The sequence below is a fragment of the Pinus tabuliformis genome, chromosome 4_2, assembly GCF_031772625.1.
Source record: "Pinus tabuliformis cultivar Carrire ecotype Pingquan chromosome 4_2, CPIR1, whole genome shotgun sequence".
Taxonomy (NCBI): Eukaryota; Viridiplantae; Streptophyta; class Pinopsida; order Pinales; family Pinaceae; genus Pinus; species Pinus tabuliformis.
Genome location: NC_142304.1, coordinates 864,898,874 through 864,920,501, shown reverse-complemented (window position 1 = coordinate 864,920,501; position 21,628 = coordinate 864,898,874). Strand labels below are relative to the sequence as shown.

General features: G+C 33.3%; 1 protein-coding gene across 1 annotated transcript; it reads left to right on the top strand.

The window, feature by feature from the left end:
* The first annotated feature begins 247 nt into the window (after positions 1-247).
* On the top strand, positions 248-3,280 carry LOC149172399 (uncharacterized). The gene is made up of 2 exons (XM_089426310.1): positions 248-2,753; positions 2,964-3,280. Exons 1-2 carry the CDS (start codon positions 248-250, stop codon positions 3,278-3,280), a joined length of 2,823 nt encoding a protein of 940 aa, XP_089282436.1.
* The last annotated feature ends 18,348 nt before the right edge of the window (positions 3,281-21,628 follow it).

The following is a 21,628-nucleotide window of genomic DNA, read 5'->3' as shown; positions in this document are numbered from 1 at the left end:
ATATTGTTGTGAATTTTTTACTTTGCGCACATTCCCACTTCTGGTTGTGTGGAAAAGTACAGTACTCTGGGATTGTTTATATTAAGCGCGCTGCTTCATATTATACCCAACATATTTTTGCAATCTTTGGCCTCTTGGAGTAGTCGGTCTGCATGGTTAATGAGAATAGTTCCATAATTGTAGTTCTGAAAATTCTGTTCCACTGCGACAACCAGCGTCTTGTCAACATAGATTCATTCATTACGAGATGAGGAAGCAAAAACTCGCCATGGACATCTCCTTTTTCCTTATTTCCTTGTTTCTATACCCATCATCTGCCATGATCACCAATTCCTCATTCCATGGAGATGCCAGAGTGCTGATCTCAATGAAAGCGGGAATGGTCGATTCTAGTCATCTGTTAGATACCTGGAGTGTTTCCAGTTACACCACCTATTGCTTGTGGACTGGCGTCCAATGTGACCATGTTGGCCAAGTAGTGGCTCTACATCTCTCCTACATGAGTATTTCCGGACCATTTCCTACTGAGGTCACAAATCTGCAAGCCCTCCGTTTCCTCAACATCTCCAACAACTTTCTCACTGGAAGCCTCCCCTCCAACATATCAAAGTTGAAGAACCTAAAGGTCCTTGATGTCTTTTACAACAATTTGTCAGGGGCATTGCCACTTGATGTGAGCTATCTAGCGAAGCTCAACCATCTTGAGCTGGGAGGAAATTTCTTTTCGGGAAGCATTCCTTGTGAGTATGGGAATTTAACGAATTTAGAATATCTTTCATTGTATGGAAATAGTTTAAATGGAAGAATACCAAGAGAGCTGGGCAATCTGGGGAACTTGAAAACACTTTATTTAGGGAACTACAATGTATTCGATGGAGATATTCCTCGCGAGATAGGAAATTTGAGCAAACTTGTAGAACTCGATATGTCTGGTTGTGGTTTTACTGGTGCTCTTCCTTCTGAGCTTGGTGCTTTGAAAAATCTGGTTGCAATGTATTTATATAATAATAGCATCACTGGCCGTATTCCTCCTGAACTGGGCAATCTTACGAGCTTAACATGCATGGATCTGTCCAATAACTCCCTCTCCGGAGAAATACCCATGGAACTCTCGGAGCTAAAAGAATTAAAAGAGCTGTATCTGTCCCAGAACATGCTACATGGCGAGATTCCAGCTTTCGTTGGTGATTTGCCATATTTGGAGGATTTGAACCTTTGGGGAAACAACTTCACAGGTCAGGTGCCTCAGCAACTGGGCGTAAGTGGACAATTAGTGGAAATGGACATTTCTTACAACAAACTAACCGGTCCCATCGCTCAGAATCTCTGTAAGGGTGGAAAGCTAGAGAATTTGACAGTAGAAAATAATTTATTCTTCGGCCCGATTCCTGATTCTTTGGGTGAATGTAATTCTCTGCGTATGGTCCTCGTGCAGCAGAATTATTTGAGTGGTTCGATCCCTGCAGGCCTACTATATTTACCCATGCTGACTGTTATCCAATTGCAGAACAATTCTCTCAGTGGTAGCATATCGGAGCAAATTAATGCTGCATCCTCCATGTTATTGCGGCTTGATATTTCCAATAATCGTTTGAGCGGTTCTCTTCCTTCTTCCATAGGTAAATTATCTGCTTTGCGGAAGCTTCTCATCCATGGAAATCAATTAACGGGTAATGTTCCACCAGAGATTGGCCGACTGATGAATATTTCTACGATCGATTTCAGCAAAAACAGGTTTAATGGGATGATTCCTAGGGAGATTAGCAACTGTGCTTTACTCCAATATATCGATCTTAGCCAGAATGAGTTCAGTGGTCCAATTCCAGTGGAAATCAGCAAGATGAAAAATCTCAACCATCTGAACGTATCCGGAAATCAGTTGAACGAGAGCATTCCAAGAGAATTTGGAAAAAAGATATACGCAGACTTCTCAAACAACAACTTTTCAGGCGTCCTTCCAGACAGTAGTCTGTTTTATTTTGTCAATGTAAGTGGGAATCCATATTTATGCGGAGCTCAATTACGCTCTTGTGGGTCGAGACACACCAAAGTTGGACTTCTTTTAGCTCTCTTAGCGTTTGGAGTCGTCATCTTCTGCTCGCTGGCCTTGGCAAGTCTGGCGGCCGTAAATAAGGCAAAAAACATTAGGAAGGACGGCGAGGGCAGGTGCTTGCAGATGACGACCTTTCAGAAAGTCAACTTTGGGACCGAGGACCTCTTGAAATGCATAAAAGAGGAGAACACAATCGGCAAAGGAGGAGCGGGAATTGTGTATAGAGGGATCATGCATGATGGTGAACAAATTGCAGTCAAGAAGCTTACAAGTATTGGCACTTTCAATGGATGTGCGAACGATTATGGTTTCTCTGCAGAAATCAGGACTTTGGGACAAATCCGCCATCGTCACATAGTTAGATTGCTGGCATTTTGCTCCAACCGTGACGCCAATCTTCTGGTGTATGAATACATGCCTAATGGAAGCCTAGCAGAGCTGCTTCATGGAAACAATGGACGGCATCTGGATTGGGATAACAGGTACAAAATAGCAGTGGAGTTTGCCGAGGGATTGTGCTATCTTCACCACGATTGTCAACCGAGTATCATTCATCGCGACGTCAAATGCAGCAACATTCTTCTGGACTCCAACTTTGAAGCACATGTTGTAGATTTTGGCTTGGCCAAGTTCTTGCATCATTCTGGTACCTCCGAATGCATGACCTCAATACCAGGATCCTTTGGCTACATAGCTCCTGGTAAATTGTTGTATCAATCTTTTTCTCATTTTAGAACTAATTTATTGTAGTCCATAGCCAATTTCATTAGGTCGCCTAACAGTTTTACTGTCCAGGTCACTGGTGTGGAAGATATCGCACAAAATCATTTCAACAAAGTCGAGCCATTCTTAATTTTAAATTTGTTTTTGAATCTAACATTCAACTTAACGTTGATTATTGAATTAACAGAGTACCTGTACACTCTGAAATTGGACGAGAAGAGCGATGTATACAGCTTTGGTGTGGTTCTGCTTGAACTGATCACGGGTAAGGAGGCGGTGGGTGAATGTGAATTTGAAGAAGGCATGAACATAACAGGGTGGGTGAAGAAGATGACGAATTGGAAAAGAGAAGAAGTAAATAAGATTATAGATCCGAGGCTTAGTAGCATCTCAATGCGAGAAGCGATGCACATATTCTTCGTGGCTCTGCTATGCACACAAGAACAGCCGGTCCATAGGCCTACAATGCGGGAGATAGTCCAGATGCTCACATATTTTCTATAGGCGAAGTCTCTTTAAGGCAGATTCCTGGAATATTCGGGAATCCGAGGCGCGGTCAATTTTTTGACTGTACCTATGTTCATTGGATTTCTGGAATATTCGGGAATCCGAGGCGCGGTCAATTTTTTGACTGTACCTATGTTCATTGGATTTCTGGAATATTCGGAACCCATATCCATGGGCGTAGTTAATTTTTTTGATCGCATTTATGTTTTTTTAAAAATCCACAAATTGACCACGTTCATATTCCTCAAATTTTTAAATATTTGAGGAATCTACAATTAAGTTGAGCTTAAGTTCACCGATCAGATTATGCTATGTTATATTTTCTATCTCTCCCTCAAATTCCTAAATATTTCAGGAATCAAATTCCTAAATATTTCAGGAATCTACAATCAAATTAAGCTCAACGGTCAGTTTCTGAGTTAAGCTCACCGGTCAGATTATGCTATGTTACGCTTTCTATCTCTCTGGATACCATGTTTGTAGGTGTATGTTCTTATTCTAATAAAACCTTTTACAATATATTATTTGAAAGAATGTCTACCATTTTTGCATGTTAAAGTGATTGGGTCATGATCCCGATGGAAGTGTTATAATATGATAGTGGTTACCTTACCAAATGCTTTATAAGTGAGGATGTGATGCGATATGATACCCATTTTTACATCAAAGATTTAAAATTATATTTTACTATAACCGTGAGTTAAATATTAATTATAATAATAATTTAATTATAATAAATTTAAAATATATATATAAATTAAATTATAATATTAATTAAATAATAATTTTTTTTTAATATTATTATTATAAAAGTTAAATTTTATTAATATATTTTTTATTAAATTATGAATAAAATAATTTAATAAATATTTATGAATGATGATGGTGGTGGTGGTTAACGTCCACTAAGACTAAATTTTGGTTTATCAAACCTAAAGAAACCAATATAAAAATAATATTTATAAATATTTAATCAAAAGTTCACAATTTTATATCAAAACAAAACCAAAAGCTTTTTCATTATATAATATATTTTTCATTGAAAAATTTTTGCTTTTCATTTTTTATTAATATTTTTTAATGATGATGATGATGATGATGATTAACATCCACTGGTCTATCCAACCTAAAGAAACGAATTATTTAGTTTGATTTAAGATTTTATTCCTATGCTCAAAAAGCTTGGAGAGAAGCTCTCCGAGCTCACTTAATTTTGACAACGTAAAAGGTTAGGAAGGTCAGTATTGAAACAAAGATTTTGAAACTGAGATCTAATGTGGTTGTACAAGGGGCACTCTAAGAGGAAGTGAGTTTCATCCTCAATGTTCGTATTCTCACAGAGATGGCAGAACCTTTCCATCCATGGTGTTTTAGGAACTGCCCAACAACCCGTTTCACTATGGAGCTCATGAGAGTTCGTTCTAATCTTGGCTATATTAATTTTCTTCTTTGAGCTAGTTAAAACAAAGAGATACTTTTGATCTTCTAGGATGGGGTTGATGACCTCCTTATAATATCTTAATTTTCTTTTAGCTGCTAAATCTTTCTCACACCACATTTTTTCTTTGAACTTAGAAGTAACAATATTTTTAATGTTATTAATGTTTTGCAATGCAACATTCTCATCAATCTCCCAATGGTTTAACCAGGCCCTGGTGTCTTTATACCAACCTCGTTTGAGCCTTCGGTGGTTTTGGCTGGACTTTAAAGCTAGCTTAGGAAGTCTATGGTCTCCTATGTTATTGAGTTTGTACTTGTACAATAGAAGCCTAGTCATAGCTAGGCTCTCGATAGGGGAAAGACCCACTTCTATAAGGAGAATAGCATAGGGTGTGTTTCTTTTAGTTTTGAGGTACCTACTTCTATAAGGAGAATAGGATAGGGTCTGTTGCTTTTAATTTTGAGGTTATATGTTATAAAACGCTTCTAGATTTGCTCAATCTTTCTCTAGGATTCTCTAGAGATGCTACAACCCCAAACCTCACATCCATATAAGATAACCAGAGTGACTAGATTTTCAAAGAGGAACTTCTTTCTATCCCACATTACGAGGTTTGCCCTTTTACAATTATTTTCAAGACCAAAATAAGCTTTCCATCCCCCATTAATCTTTTTCTCAATGCTATAGTTCTAGTTGAGCTTATGATGAATATCAATTCCTGGGTACTTGTAGGAAGACACTTACTCCAAATTACTATTTTCATACATAAAATTAGCGTAAGTGTCCTTCTTGGATTTGATAATCATAATTTTTGTTTTGTCAGTGTTAACAATCATACCCATGGTAGAGCAGAAATCCTTAAGAAGTATAAGTTGCTTATCAAGATCAGATGGGCACCTTGCGAGAAGAACAATATCGTCAACGTAGAGAAGAAGGATGATGATGATGATGGTGGTGGTGGTGGTTAACGTCCACTGAGACCAAACTATAAAAAATGTTAATACTTTTTAATAAATATTATTTTTATTTATATTTTTTATTAATAATTTAAACTATAAAAAAATGTTATATATTTGTATAGAAAACAGTTTTTTTTAATTAATTATAAATTTCAAAATAATTTTCTATAATTTATGTTTATTTATTTTTGGAAAATTTTACATATCTATAGAATAAATTTAAAAAATCACATAAAAAATTATTTATAATTTTACTTATATATATATATATATATATATATATATATATATATATATATATATATATATATATAAACAGTAATATAGAATGTAATGGAAAAGAAAACAAATTCCTTTAGCAACATTATATCAAACATTTCTATTTCCTTGAAGATGACCTTCTTTTGTAACTATGTAACATAAGTTAAATGCTAAATGGATTTCTTGATAGCCACCACTTTACTAAGGTAATGTTAATAATGTTTTCAAATGCTAAATGGCTTTCTTGATAGCCACCACTTTACTATAGTAATTTTAATAATATTTTCAAATATACCTATATTAAATGCAGGGAAAATTTTAAGAACCCCCCCTAAATTTATAAATATAATAAATGGGCGAATCTCCATGGTATATAGGAAAAATGGAAGGCGATTTTATCAATAATATAATATGTATATATAATTTTTTGGCGAATCTCTCACCAGGCATGGCGAATATTTTACTCAATTATAAAATATTGTAAGATCTTGGCGAGTCTTTCACTAAATAATAAAACTTTGTAAATTCCTAGTGAATCTTAGCATAGGCTACATGCTGGTTTAATTCCCCCATTTAAATAGGCTACATTCCAGGTGAATACCATGGGTCAATACCATGTGCCATTTTGGTGAATACCATGGGTCAATACCATGTGCCATTTTTGTTTTTATTAATTCTAATATTATGGTTAATAATGGTTTTTTTCATGGTATTAATAACAATCTAGTCCATGGTATTTGTCCCATAGTATTTTGGCCATAGGTTTCACCTAAATATAACCCATTTTTTGAGTGTTCGTAAATATAAGGTGACTTATGGAGTAAATATAAAAAAATGTTTTATTTGTTTACCATACCTCTCGTTTATTTATATTTTTATTAATTTACCATACCTTTTTTACAAATATGGTATTTGGCCCATAGGATTCACTTAAATAAAACCTCTTTCTTGAGTCTGGAGTAAATATAAAAAAATGTTTTATTTGTTTACCATACCTCTCGTTTATTTATATTTTTATTAATTTACCATACTTTTTTACAAATATGGTATTTGGCCCATAGGATTCACTTAAATAAAACCTCTTTCTTGAGTCTTCATAAATAGAACGAGGGTTATGGACTAAATATAAAAAGAGGTTTTATTTATTTACAATACGTCTAGTTTATTTATATTTTTATTTATTTACCATACCTCCACTTTACTTATATTTTTATTTGTTTACACCCTTACATGTATATAAGGTGACTTATGGAGTAAATATAAAAAACGTTTTATTTATTTACCATACATCCACTTTACTTATATTTTTATTTGTTTACACCCTTACATGTATATAAGGTGACTTATGGAGTAAATATAAAAAACGTTTTATTTATTTACCATACATCCACTTTACTTATATTTTTATTTGTTTACACCCTTACATGTATATAAGGTGACTTATGGAGTAAATATAAAAAATGTTTTATTTATTTACCATATCTCCCATTTATTTATATTTTTATTAATTTACCATACCTCTTTTATAAATATGGTATTTGGCCCATAGGATTCACTTAAATAAAACCTATTCTTGAAAATGGGCGAATGGATTCACTTAAATAAAACCTATTCTCGAAAATGGGCGAATGGAAGGTTGTAAGTCCTAATTTCAAGGGCTAAATTTACCTTTTTTACCCTCTCCCTTAAAATAAGGTGAGCTATTTGAGGTGATTTGTAAAAATGTACTATGATACAAAATATTCGCCCACTAAAAATTTAAAACCCCTTAATTTCGCCAAAGGGCGAACATTCGCCCCTAAAATTATCCTTGATTAAATGTAGTGGTTGAAAAAAAGTGCATTTAGGAATAATTTATCTTCTATTCGTGCTTTTCACTACTTTAACCTCACTCTTGAGCTAGTAATAATTCTTGAATATTTTAGAGAACAATTCAAAAATATCCTCGATCATTCCCGTGATGATCTCTTTTATATCTTCACTATGCTCTATATTCGAAGGATTATTTGTAATAGAGCTTATGACATTACTTGAAGTGTCAAAATTGCTCATGATTTACAATAGATTTTTCACATTAAAGAGTGGTAGTTGTGTTAGTAGATGAGACTCCTAATATGTGACAATTAGTGGATGAGGAGGTAATGGCCGGTGGAAAGTAGTTGAAGTTGGTGATTTTTTAAGAGTTGAAGGAAACCATCGTGGCAAATAGTTGAAGTTGGTGGTTTTTTAAGAGATGAAAGTAATGATTAAGATAATGATGAAAATTGGTTTGAAGTGACAGTATTATTAGCAATAGGTGTGTAGTAACAATAGATATTAAGGGATTGTGAAGATAAGAAATTAATTATTATGACTTGATAGAGTGATTTAGAAGGAATATATATAAATATATGATTGATTAATATTCCTAGGTCATCTCATAAATGAACATGAACAACATTTTATACAAGTAGATTTTAAGAGATTAATTCTTTATATCTTATATATTGAAATTATTTATACAAGTAGATTTTAAGAGATTAATTCTTTATATATTATATATTGAAATTATTGTAATTTATTAATTATTCGTCTATATTTAATAATTAGCTTAATTTTTATATACATATATGCAATTTAATTTTTGATGGTCACTATCAACAATTTTATGGAGTGCTTGAAAATTTTATACCCTAGCTAGGCATTGTCTGAACCTATCATTATCTTTCTAGCACTATCTTCCTACCTTCACCCTCATTGAGCTTAACCTAGAATCTATTGATACTAGATCTTACAACTCTAGCCTAAGCTTTGGGTTTGACTCTAGATGTGTTTCTTACACTCTCTTTCTTATGATTTGACTCTAGATTTGGACTTAAATTTTGCATTGGCTTCAAGTCTAGCATCTTATATTTACACCTGCATCATTAGCCTACTTCAAAATTCTTAAGAACAAATTCCAAATTGTTTTTAAAGATTAAAATGATATGTTACTATTGTTCTAAAGTTATCTTAATGGAACAAGATTTTCTCATTAATTTAACAAATTTCTAAAATTTAAACATTACATAATTATGCATATTATTTTAATAAAAAAACACAATTTCTATAATAATAAAAAAATTCTAATCGAAAAAACACAATTCTTATAATAATAAAAAAATTCTAATAAAGAAAACACAATTCCTATAAATAAAAAAATAAATATATAAATAAATTTAGGCTCTATTAGTAAGCCGGTGGGATGAAATGACATTTCAATATATAGCATCAAAACGATTTAAATTGCTAAAAAAACACCTCTTTTAAAAAAAAAAATCTAAAATGTGTTACTTAGAACTATACAAAATTTAATATAAAAGAAAACAATCACGTAGAACTTATAATTCTTAATTTACTTATTAGTCCTTGCTTGGGACTATTAGCGATCGATCGATCGCTGACCGAGTAGTTTGACCGTTATATTTTTAGTGTATTGGCATTTTAACCTAAGTTTAAGCAAAGTTTTGGTGCGGAAAATAATTGGGGTCTTATTACCGGCTTCACGTTGTTCGATGCAAAGTACGGTTGATATGCCAACATTTTAAGCACAACTTGGTTTGTCGTAAGTTTTTGGTACCTGTTCTTACGCCATCACCACCAATCCAAACCCTCGTCATTCAATTCCTCTGTCACCAATTTAATAGCTGGTACAGCTGGAACAGTCTTTCTCTGGATCCTTCTTGTTATCGACGGTGTAGGCTTCAGTTTGCAGATCGCATGGCTATGGCTGTTGCGGGTGGCTTATCATGTACTCAAACAAAGTTTGCGGGTCATTTGCTACCCTCTACTTTGGCGTTCTGCCCAACACCTTTGCTCTGCCTGAGGGAAAACTCTTCTGGGATTCGAACGCATGATGCTTTCGACTAGTTGCAGCAACGATTGGAGTGCTCCAGTACAAGGTCGAGGTGCGGCCTACTGTTTATCAGGTGAAGTTACAAGTTGTTCCAAGTCTATTTTCTTTTCTTCGTTTTCCTGTATTGTCCTACCAGATCTTCCTTAATTCACAAACTTAGCACTTCTTGCAGTTTGGTCTGGCGAGGGTGCTGCATGAACACTTTGTCTTGTCAGCTGGGCGGCGAGCTCTTTGGTCCTGTTTTCCTGTATTGTCCTACCAGATCTTCCTTAATTCACAAACTTAGCACTTCTTGCAGTTTGGTCTGGCGAGGGTGCTGCATGAACACTTTGTCTTGTCAACTGGGCGGCGAGCTCTTTGGTCCAACCTTTATCATTTTTCCAGGTAAGTATTTAGCCTCTCAGGTTATCTCACTGTAAGAAAAAGGGTTCTTGTGTCTTAATTAAAACATGGCTTTGTTCTTTCGTTCCAGGGATAAATCTATTTTTCTCAGACTCTGTTCTGCATGCAAATACTTGCTGGAGCTACTAGTCGGTCTTCCTATCATCTGATGGAGGGTTTAACTTTCCTCCTATTGTAGTGGTTTATAGCTTTTACCCTTGGGTTTTTGGCCCTTCTCATGTAGACCAGAGTCTCTGTTGAAGTATTGTTGACCTCACTACGACTATGGTTTTATTTTATTAAAGTCTGTAATATTTTTGTTCGACCTTGATTCAGTTTCTTGGATTTGCTATACTGAGTTTTATGGTTCAACTTCCTCCCGAAGTCTGCACCAAATTGAGTAAATGTATTACTAGAAATAGGAAAGGCCTTCATAAAATCAACACAGAAGCAGTACAGCTTCAAGTGATTCTGTCTAGCCTCCTAAATGCTAGCTCAAAGAGTGAATATGTGATGCATTGTCTGGTGCTCAATTAGCCTGTCTAATCTTTCCTTTCTTAAGTAGACTTGATTGACTACACTCTTTTGATGTTTCCTCGTCTCGTTTCTAGCCTTCCATCATTGGTCTATATAAACATATATTGAGGTGTGCGTTTGATCCACTTCTAACTGGTTTATCAACTAAGTATATCTTTTATTTATCTTTGGAACTGTTATTTAGTAAACATATTATTTCAATTGTCTGAATCATGGTGCCTGTTTCTTTTAAATGTCTGTGATCGATTGAAATTTCAAACATTATCCTTGCATCTTGCCGTTGATACATAGAGGAACCTGAGGTTTTCTCAAGACAGAGGTTACACTAGCTCTAAAGGAACCTGAGGTTTTCTAGGTTCAAGATTTTTGTTTTCAGGATATATGATTCTCAATACTGTTAATTTCTGGTATGTTTTTTCTTAATTTCACACAACAGGTTAACTCTCTGTTAATGTTAAGGTATGCGATCATCAAGTTTTTGTTATTTTCCTAGTCCTATTGATTCCATACCCAATGTAACTATCACAATATAGGTTGCATATGGTCCATATTTTTAGTCATCTTTATAGAATGTGCCAAATCCCCATCAGTCATATTTCTCTGACAATATATCTGAGATAATGCAGTTGTATTTTGTTTCCTCCCATGACTACAATTATACAGTTTTTTTCGTGCTGAAAAATAAATCCAGTGACAACATTTCTCTCTTTGGCATCACATAATGCATCACTGTAAACAAAACTTTCTTTCTGTGCCTAGGCTCCGTCGTTTCTGGTTCAGATCTGTGGTTGTTAAGGACGAGATTTGTTGTGTGCCACGATTACAGGGGAATTATAGTTGGGCAAAATTCCAGGCTCCCAAATCTTTAGAGATCATGCTGTGATTGTCTGATACCTGTACCAATTATGCCCTCAAATTGTTTGCACAATGACAAACAGTATTATTTTTCAGAAACTCTTTTTCATTCAGATTAGGTTTTTTCCATGAATATTAGTAATCTGTCAACATTCAGATTAGTTTTTTGAGGTTCAAGATTTTTGTTTTCAGGATATATGATTCTCAATACTGTTAATTTATGGTATGTTTTTTCTTAATTTCACACAACAGGTTAACTCTCTGTTAATGTTAAGGTATGCGCTCATCAAGTTTTTGTTATTTTGTTTCCTTTGTAATTTGCAAATTAAAGCATACGAACAGTTCCTATATTGTTCTGTTTGGTCAATCGTCAAAAATTAAAAGCAAGCATGTTAGATAACTCACATCTCACATCTTTTCTCGAAGCTTCTCAAATTCTTGTTGTTCTATCGCTTATTTTTCAGTGCTCATAACTCATGACAATCCAAGTGATGTTATAAAGGCAATATACAACATTGGGCAACATGTTTAACTAGTAAAATATAGATTTCAATAGACAATCTATTGTTATTTTATTTCACAAATGCAATCAACAATAATGTTAACTTTCAGAAATATTCTTAAAGTTATGGTGCATTTTTTCATTTTGTCTTTCCACTGCTTCCTTTTGTTAACTTGCAGAAATATTCTTAAAGTTATGCTGCATTTTTTCATTATGTCTTTCCACTGTTTCCATTTCCAATTTCTTTGTTATTTATAAATATGACTTGTTGCTAGAAATTTGATATTTGTTTGGAAACATAATGCAAGAGTCTATTTTTTTAATATATATATTTTGTTCGAAACAATCATCTTCACTTTTTGCTAATTTGATCAATATTTTTTGCAAAGCTGTAGAAGACAATTGCAGAAGGCAAGTCTGGTAAGCAATTGCAAATGATTGAAGAAATAATAGATGTTGACAGTTACAAATTCAGATTACAATGCATTTTGCCTGACAACATTGATACTGTATTAAAAAGAAATGGTCTTTTTAGACTAAATGCATTTTCATATACTATAGGAGATTGTCTATTTGACTCATTCGAAATGCTTCTACATTTTCGTTATACTTCAAATGAACTACGAAATGGGTTAATAGAACATTTTCTTTTTTGCTTAAACAACAATGATGTTGAAGCAATAGAGTCATATGAGTATGAACTAGCACCTGACTTCCTATACGAGTTACATGGTATTAATGATATTGGTACATATCTTCATAAAATGCGTTGTTCTGCATCTACAAATATAAAGGAGTCTGACCGAGGTTTATGGGGTGATACCTTTTGCATACGTTGGTTAGCTAAATGGCTAGATATATTAATTGCAGTTTGGTCATTGACAAGAAAAACAAGATATTTGCTTTTTAATCAACATGAAAATACAATTCCATATTGCATTCTCTTTCATGATGCAAATCCTGTTAGTGTTCATTATGAACCATTGGTTTACCAAAAGTTTCCAATATGCAATGTAGCCAGTCTAATATCTACCTGTCATCTATTTGCAAATATATTGAAAGTCACTGGATGCATATTGCAGATAATATGCTTTTAAATGAATTAACAATCGCAAAGCAAATGACATCTAATTGTGGTGACAGTCTCTTTAATGCAATTTGCTATTTAGTGGCAACAGAATTCGATGCACAGTGTTTGCGACTTTACATTGTGCAATCTTTTTGCAATGCACTTATGCATAAGAATCGAGATGCATTACATTGTTTAGAACAATACGTAGTAGTTGATGTGATACACTATGCAATGAATAACAACTGGCAACAATATCTCATAAATATGGCAATGCCATATGAGAAAGGACAGGTAGAAGGCGGACCATTCTGTTTGCAATGGATATCTGTGATATTCAAAGTCAATATCCAGGTATGGTCCTCTGTTGCTAATAACTTTGTCAGTTACAGTTCTGCTTATTCGACATGCAATCATATTGTTAACATGATGTCATTCAGGACAGATACATCACATATTCACTACCACGCAATGATACAAAAATATGTTCACAATTCTCAACAAGTGTACATGGAAGCAAAAGAGGATTGTAATCAATTGCATCATAAGCATATACTAGAAAAACAACAATGTATATCTCAAGTACATTTTAAGAATAATATTGCATTTGAGATAGCATCTCATTTAGAACAAATGCAGCCAACTAAGCATCGTAGGCTCAATTATCACAAACTAAAGCAATTCATACGTACAAAACGCAAATGCAATGACATATGCAAAAAAGCATTTTCTAATAAGAAGTCAAGAATGACAAGCAAGAAAGATGCAGTACAGATTTATATGGAAAAAGTCGAAGACATGCCTAGGAATACATGTGCAGTTTGTACCAGATTGCATTTGGCAAAAAATATCAGATTCTTCACTATAGAGTTGCAAGAAAAGCATATGAATTTGACATTGAACAATAGGACCTTCAGCAATGAAAACATATGTGTTCCTTGCAAAAAAGCACTCAAGAATGGAAAGCTTCCACAATTTGCAACACCTGAACAAATAAGACGTAACATTCCATTGCCAACTGTAAATACACTTTCAGATCTAGAAGAAAGACTTGTGTCATTGAGAATTGCATTTGCACAAATCAGACAATGGGGATATAGGCAATCACAAATTGGCTTAATAGGATCAATTATCAATGTACCAGTTCATATGGACGTTGTGCAAAAAGCATTGCCACAATATCTAAGTGATACAATGACAATTGCAGTTGCATTAAAAAGACGATTGCAATACAAAAATGCATACCAAACAGGTAAAGTACGTCCAATTACTGTCATGAAAGCATTGAACGAACTATGTTCTAGAAGTCTTTATAAAGCTGAGAACATTTGTATAAATGAGAATTGGGCCCATGTTTTACAAGAGAATAATGAATACATTGTACAAAATTCAAACAGCGACAATGAAAGTGATACAGACAGTGATGCAAATAACGAAACACCTACTGAAACATTGGTGCATGGATTAATAGAGTCACAACGCATCTACGATTTGCAAGACAAGATTATTGAACTGGCACCTGCTGAAGGACAACGACCACTGGGGATTTTCAAGGACAAATATGTAGAAGAAATGAACTTTCCAACATTATTTTATGGCGACGCACGTGATCATGACATCACAAATAGGTTTAGTTACCAAAAAATTGTACAATGGGAATTGTTACAAGCAAGTGGTGACTTCTCATATCATACAACAAATTTGTTTTTCAAGACAATGCGAATAATAATTGATAAAGTGCTTTCTTGCATATGGGTACGAATAAGAAAAGGACAACTATAAGGCAGGAAAATATTAGCAAAAGATGTCAAGTATCAAGCAAATTTGGAAAAGTTATTGAAATCTGATATTGGATACATAGATTTCAAAAACATTCGCATATCTTCTGATCATTTGGAACAAATTAAGAAAAACATATTTGCAATGATATGACAATTGGGGCCTCCAACTTTCTTTGTGACATTTACAAGTGCAGAACATCGATGGAAACCATTAGTAGATAAACTCGTCACATTGTTTAGAAATAAAGCAAATAAAAATGCTATTGATATATTAGAAGATGATGACATTGACTACCTTATAAGAAAATATCCAGTCACATGTAGCCAGTACTATAGACATAGAATTAATGCTGTAAAGCGATTGATATGTCAAGATACTACATTCTTTGGAAAAATATTTGATTACTATTTCGTAACAGAATTTCAAAATAGAGGAACTGAACATGAACATGGACTGTTATGGATAGAGAATGCTCCAATATATGGAAAACAAAGCAATTCAAAAATTGAGAAGTTTCTTGACAATTACATAACTTGTAATACAGATCATTTGGACCCAGATGTTGCTAAATTGCATAAACATCACCATACAAGAAGTTGTAAGAAGGGAAAAAATTCAAACTGCAAATACAACTTCCCCATGCCACCAATGAAATCAACAATGATCATCGAGCCAACCAATGCACAAAATAAAAAAATCGTAGAGAAATCAATATCACTTTTCGCATTCTTGGAGCAAACAAACTACAATGATTCAATAACCCATGACAATTTCCTCCTAGAAATAGGACTACTAGAAAGTGAGTACATAGAACTATTACAACATACAATAAAGCAACCAACAATTTTCCTGAAATGAAAACCTTCTCACATTTGGAATAACAATTTTGCGAAGGCTATGCCTACTTTATGGAATGCAAATACAGATGCACAATTTGTGCTAAATGCATATGCCGCAGCATCATATTGTAGTTCATATATGACCAAAATTGACAAGTCTATGACAAATGCATTTAGAAGAATACGCAAAGAGCATCAGAAAAATGAAATTGATGCTATGCAAATGATTCATAAACTTGGAAATACATTACTCAATCTATAGCAAATGTCAGCTCAACAAGCAGTGCATATAGCACTTTCATTGCCATTGAGTTGTAGTTCAAGGGAATGTATATTTGTAAACACATCTCCAGTTGATGAACGCACATTTATGATTAAACCGCCTATTCTTTTGAAACAAGAACCTGATGATTCAGAAGATGTTATGTGCCATTCCATTATTGACTACTACATTGGACGTCCAAGTTCCATTAGCAAAATCTGCCTTGCAGAATTTGTATCAAATTACAGGAAAGATGGCACACCCATATCTAAAAGGAAAAAACCAAATGTTATACGATTTGTCAAATATAACAAACACAATGATATTGAAAACTTCTGCCGAGAGAAATTATTATTATATATGTCATTTGAAAATTGTGAAAATACATTGAAACAAGAATTGTCTACATGGCTCTCTGCATATACATTACATGAAAAAACAATTCAAGCCAATGAAGCCAAATTTACATATAACATCAATCCAACATGGGGTGATTTAGAGACTGCAACAAATGAGCAAATTAGTTCTTTGAATACTAACCAAATGAATATGCGAAACCAAGAGAACAGTTCCCATTATGAGGAATATGATTTGCAATCGGACTTTCAATTTCCAAAACAGTTTGAAATGAAGAAAAAAATCAATCTTGGATTTCAAATTACTGCCCATCCATTTTTAATGGAGAACAATGAGTATTACAAACTTAGAAGAATGTTGAACAAAGAGCAACAAGCAATTGTAAAAGACGTTGCAATTAAAAAAAAAAAAAACCCCAAGGAACCAATTTACCTTTTTATTACAGGTGGAGCAGGCGTAGGTAAAACACTCATAGCAAAAGCAATTTTCCAAATGCTTATACGAATTTATGATTCACAAAACACAACTGATCCTATGAAACCAAAAGGTCTAATATTAGCATACACAGGAAAAGCTGCATATAATGCAGGTGGAACAACAATCCATTCTGCATTGCTAATGCCTTTTAACAAGTCTCAACTGTTCCCACTCAGCAAAGAAGTATTGGACAACTTATCAAAGCTATATCAAGAATTGCAGCTAGCTTTCATAGATGAGGTCTCGATGATTGGTAGTCGGTTCTTATATTCTATTGACAGTAGATTCAGAAACATAAAACATGTCCAAACCAAATACTTTGGCAACATTGACATCATATTTTGTGGTGATTTCTATCAAGCACAACCTATTCAAGACTCTCTTATTTTTGAACAACCAAGAATCAACAATCAAACAATAACACATGATTTCTGGAAGGATAATGTCAAGTGCTTCCAATTGCATATGACTATGCGACAAACAAATAAGAGATTCATATCAGTGTTAAATAGAATGCGAACAAATTGTCAAACATCTGATGATATAACATATATGAATACAAGTTGCATGCGCCCTGTACCAAATGATCCGACATTTCCCTATTTATTTTACAAAAACAAAGATGTTGCAATGCATAACAAGAAAATGTTAATGCTGATGCCTGGCAAAGAAATTTTAATTAATGCAATTGATGAAAATGAGGAGAATAACGGCAATTTCCCAACCCATCAACATACAGCTATTTTGCCTTCGCAACTTCTGATAAAGTTGAACATGTTAGTTGAAATGTATGCTTGCAATTATGATGCACCAGATGGGCTAGTGAATGGTGCAGATGGAATAGTTAAAGTATATACCCATACAGATAAGGTCGATGTTCTATGGATTAAGTTCCACGACCCTAATATTGGTCATCGATAATCTAGAAAACTAGCTCATTTGTATACTTTAGACATAGCACATGATTGGACACCAATACTGCGAATATCAAAAGCAATGCCTATCACATCAAAGATGGCCCAGTTGAAAATACGGACAATTTCCAATTCAACTTGCATGTGCACGCACAATACATAGATCACAAGGCTTAACCTTGGATAGGCTTGCATTCGACCCTACTGGAGTACAAGTGCATGGCCTAGTATACACAGCACTATCACGTGTCAGAAGCATAGAATCATTGTATTTGCTTAATCCTCTTAAACACAATAATTTTAAGGTTAAGCAAAAAGTAAATTGTGAAATGCAACGTTTGCAAACCACTGCAAAATGGAAATTAGAATATGACTCTTCATCAATACAATCATTGTGATCCATCTTTATTCTTTCATTGAACACTCGTAATCTTCATGCACATCTTACTGACGTATGCAATGATTATGACACAATGCAATTTGATATCTTATGCTTACAAGAAACACATATGTCATTGTGTATGGAAAATGAATATTTCAAAATTTTCAATTGCATCTCAAGTTGCATTAAGCATGGAGTAATGATATTGATAAAGAAAAATATCATTATCCTTGAACATACCCATTTTGAAGAGCAATTTGTAGAAGCATTGCTCGCAAAAATAAAAGTTCACGGATTACAAATTGCAATACTCAATATATATGCATCGCCACATGCAAATCTAAACAATATTTTGAATGTCATTGCAAAAGCTTTATGCCACTTAGATCTAAACAATATCATAGTTATATTAGGGGACTTCAATATTGATATGGTACATTGCAATCAAGAAACAAAGCAGCTAGAAACCTACATGGAAAACTACAATCTTCATTTCCTTATTGACAAAACTAATACCATGCATAAATAATTCATTGACCATGTTTGGGCAAATCTAGCTAATATAAAATATAGAATTTTCATATTAGATACATATTGGTCTGACCATGATACAATATCTCTTGTCCTTCAGCTATGATATACACATGAAACAGTTTACAAATTGCAAATTTTGACATTTTTGCAATACCTCATTGTTTTTACCATTTCTATTTTACTAAAGCATATTACAATATTCTTTTTGTACTAAACCAAATAATAACACCATATATACTATGCATTCTATCGTACATTTACATATATGAGGTCATGCATTCATCAATGCAAATTATGCCAAAGACACCCTTTTCAATTAAGCAACACAACCATCCTATCATAAATTTGCAGATATGACCTCATCTATTTATGAATGCAGATTGTGCCAGTAAAACATTTTTCAATTGAACAAAACGACCAAGAAAAAAGAACAACAACATGGAACATAAACAAACAGAGTATATTCTTCTTGCCTTTCCTTTCGTATGGATCTTTTGTTCTTGTTCCACTTTTACTTTTATATGTTCTTTTAATTTGCACTAAATATGTCTTACTATTCTATAACTAGCATAAATCTTGAAAGAGGAAAAGAAACAATTGAAGAAATAGAATGCATAACCCAATTAGAAAGGCAAGCCAACGCTTGTTTTGCAAAGGTATGTCTATGAGAACTATACAAATATGCTAATTTGTATTTAGAATATTAATGTTTACTATATATGCATTCTATTTTTACATATGTATGGTTCTATGGTTTTAATGTTCTTGTTCACTTTTTACTTCTAATTTGCACTAAATATATCTTACTATTCTATAACATAGCATAAATCTTCAAAGAGGAAAAGAAACAATTGAAGAAATAGAATGCATAACCCAATTAGAAAGGGCAAGCCAACCACTTGTTTTGCAAAGGTATGTCTATGACAACTATACAAATATGCTAATTTGTATTTAGAATATTAATGTTTACTAAGGTATGTCTATGACAACTATACAAATATGCTAATTTGTATTTAGAATATTAATGTTTACTATATATGCATTCTATTTTTACATATGTATGGTTCTATGGTTTTAATGTTCTTGTTCACTTTTTACTTCTAATTTGCACTAAATATATCTTACTATTCTATAACATAGCATAAATCTTCAAAAAGGAAAACAAACAATTGAAGAAATAGAATGCATAACTCAATTAGAAAAGGCAAGCCAACCACTTGTTTTGAAAAGGTATGTGTATGACAACTATACAAATATGTTATTTTCTATTTAAAATATTAATGTTTATTATATATGCATTCTCTTTTTACATATGTATATTTAAATGTATATAAATTAGAAAATCTTGGACGAGTGGAGAAAGCACTAGTAGTAAGTCCCCCTAGACAATGCAGCAAGAAGACATGTACAGGTTACATATCATAATTTCTTTATTGATTGCTTATCACAAAATACATGTGATAATATCCACATCATATTGAAATGTGCATTTACTTGTGTTAGTCCAACTGAAACAATCACAACAAAACTTGATTCAACAAATGTACAAAATGATACATCAAAAAGGTATGCATATGAAACACAACATTCTAATCTATTTATACTTATTCAGTTTTTAGGAGAAACATAGCATTGTAGAAATGTTTATAGCAATTTCTAACTAAGCAATTTTAATAGGCAAAAACAGATACTGCCAATTAAAGTATCAATTGAAGATCTCAATAGTCGTAGAATTGGGCAGCTATTTGTTGGAGACATAATGGTTGTCTATACTGCATTCCTTGATAAAGCAAACAAATCACGTCAAATATTACGAATTGATTTGACAGATGCTCAAGGAATGATGACTATAATGTTAACTGTACCTGCACATTTAGTGGAGCGACATGAACAGAAAATTTTGCAAGGCAACAGCATCTCAATTACAAATTTCAGGATATTGCCTAAAACTGTTTATGATCGCGGTGACTGTGACAAAATAATTTTGCTTAATGAATCAAGTATCATAGAAACTGTACCTGAAGTTTGCAAAGAATATTGCTTCATTCCCAATACAACCATTAGGCAATTTGCAAACAAAAAAGAAATGTACCCAATTGGCACAATCGCTGCAGCTGTTACACTTGCCAAACGGGTTGGATTGCATTACATACTCCATATCAAAGATGGAGATTCTGAAAATGACAATGCAACTGTATGTATTTGCATGTTACTTATTCCTAATTTTCAGTAGATAACATGCATCACTTCAATATATAGTTATTGTAATTTGTCTATAGTTATTGTAATTTGTCTCTTGCACTTGCAATTTTTCAACACATACAAACAATGTACTTGCATATTACTTTTCGTATTTTTCAATAGATAACAATTTCTCTCTTGCAGTTGCAACTGTTTGACACGTATGAACAATTTTTCCTTTCAATGGAAAAACAACTGCAGAAAGGAGACTTCCCCCTCATCCTTTTCAAAAATTTAACAAAAAAGGTAAACACAAAAGAAACAATATTCAGGGCATCAAAGTCAACGTTCATGACTGAACTTAACACAGATGCACTGAACAATCTCAGAAAACTAACTACATCTACCTATGCTGTAAGTATAACAATAATGGTGTTTTTACTAGCTTTGCATTTGCCATGTAATAATGTAAATTAACGTTTGAATATTTTATAAACAGGTCGAAGGTATTCTGATGGCAACAAATCCATATTCAACTCCTTTCGAACCTGTTTGTGCAATTTGTAACTCCCAGTCAATTCATCCATAGTGATAACCAATGGAACAATTTTTTGTTCACAATGCAATGATAATTGCCCTTTCATCTACAAGCATTGTATAAATGCTGTAATAGAATCCATTACAAATAACTTTGTCCAGTGCATTATCAGGCAGCCCTTATTACATGACTTACTTCCT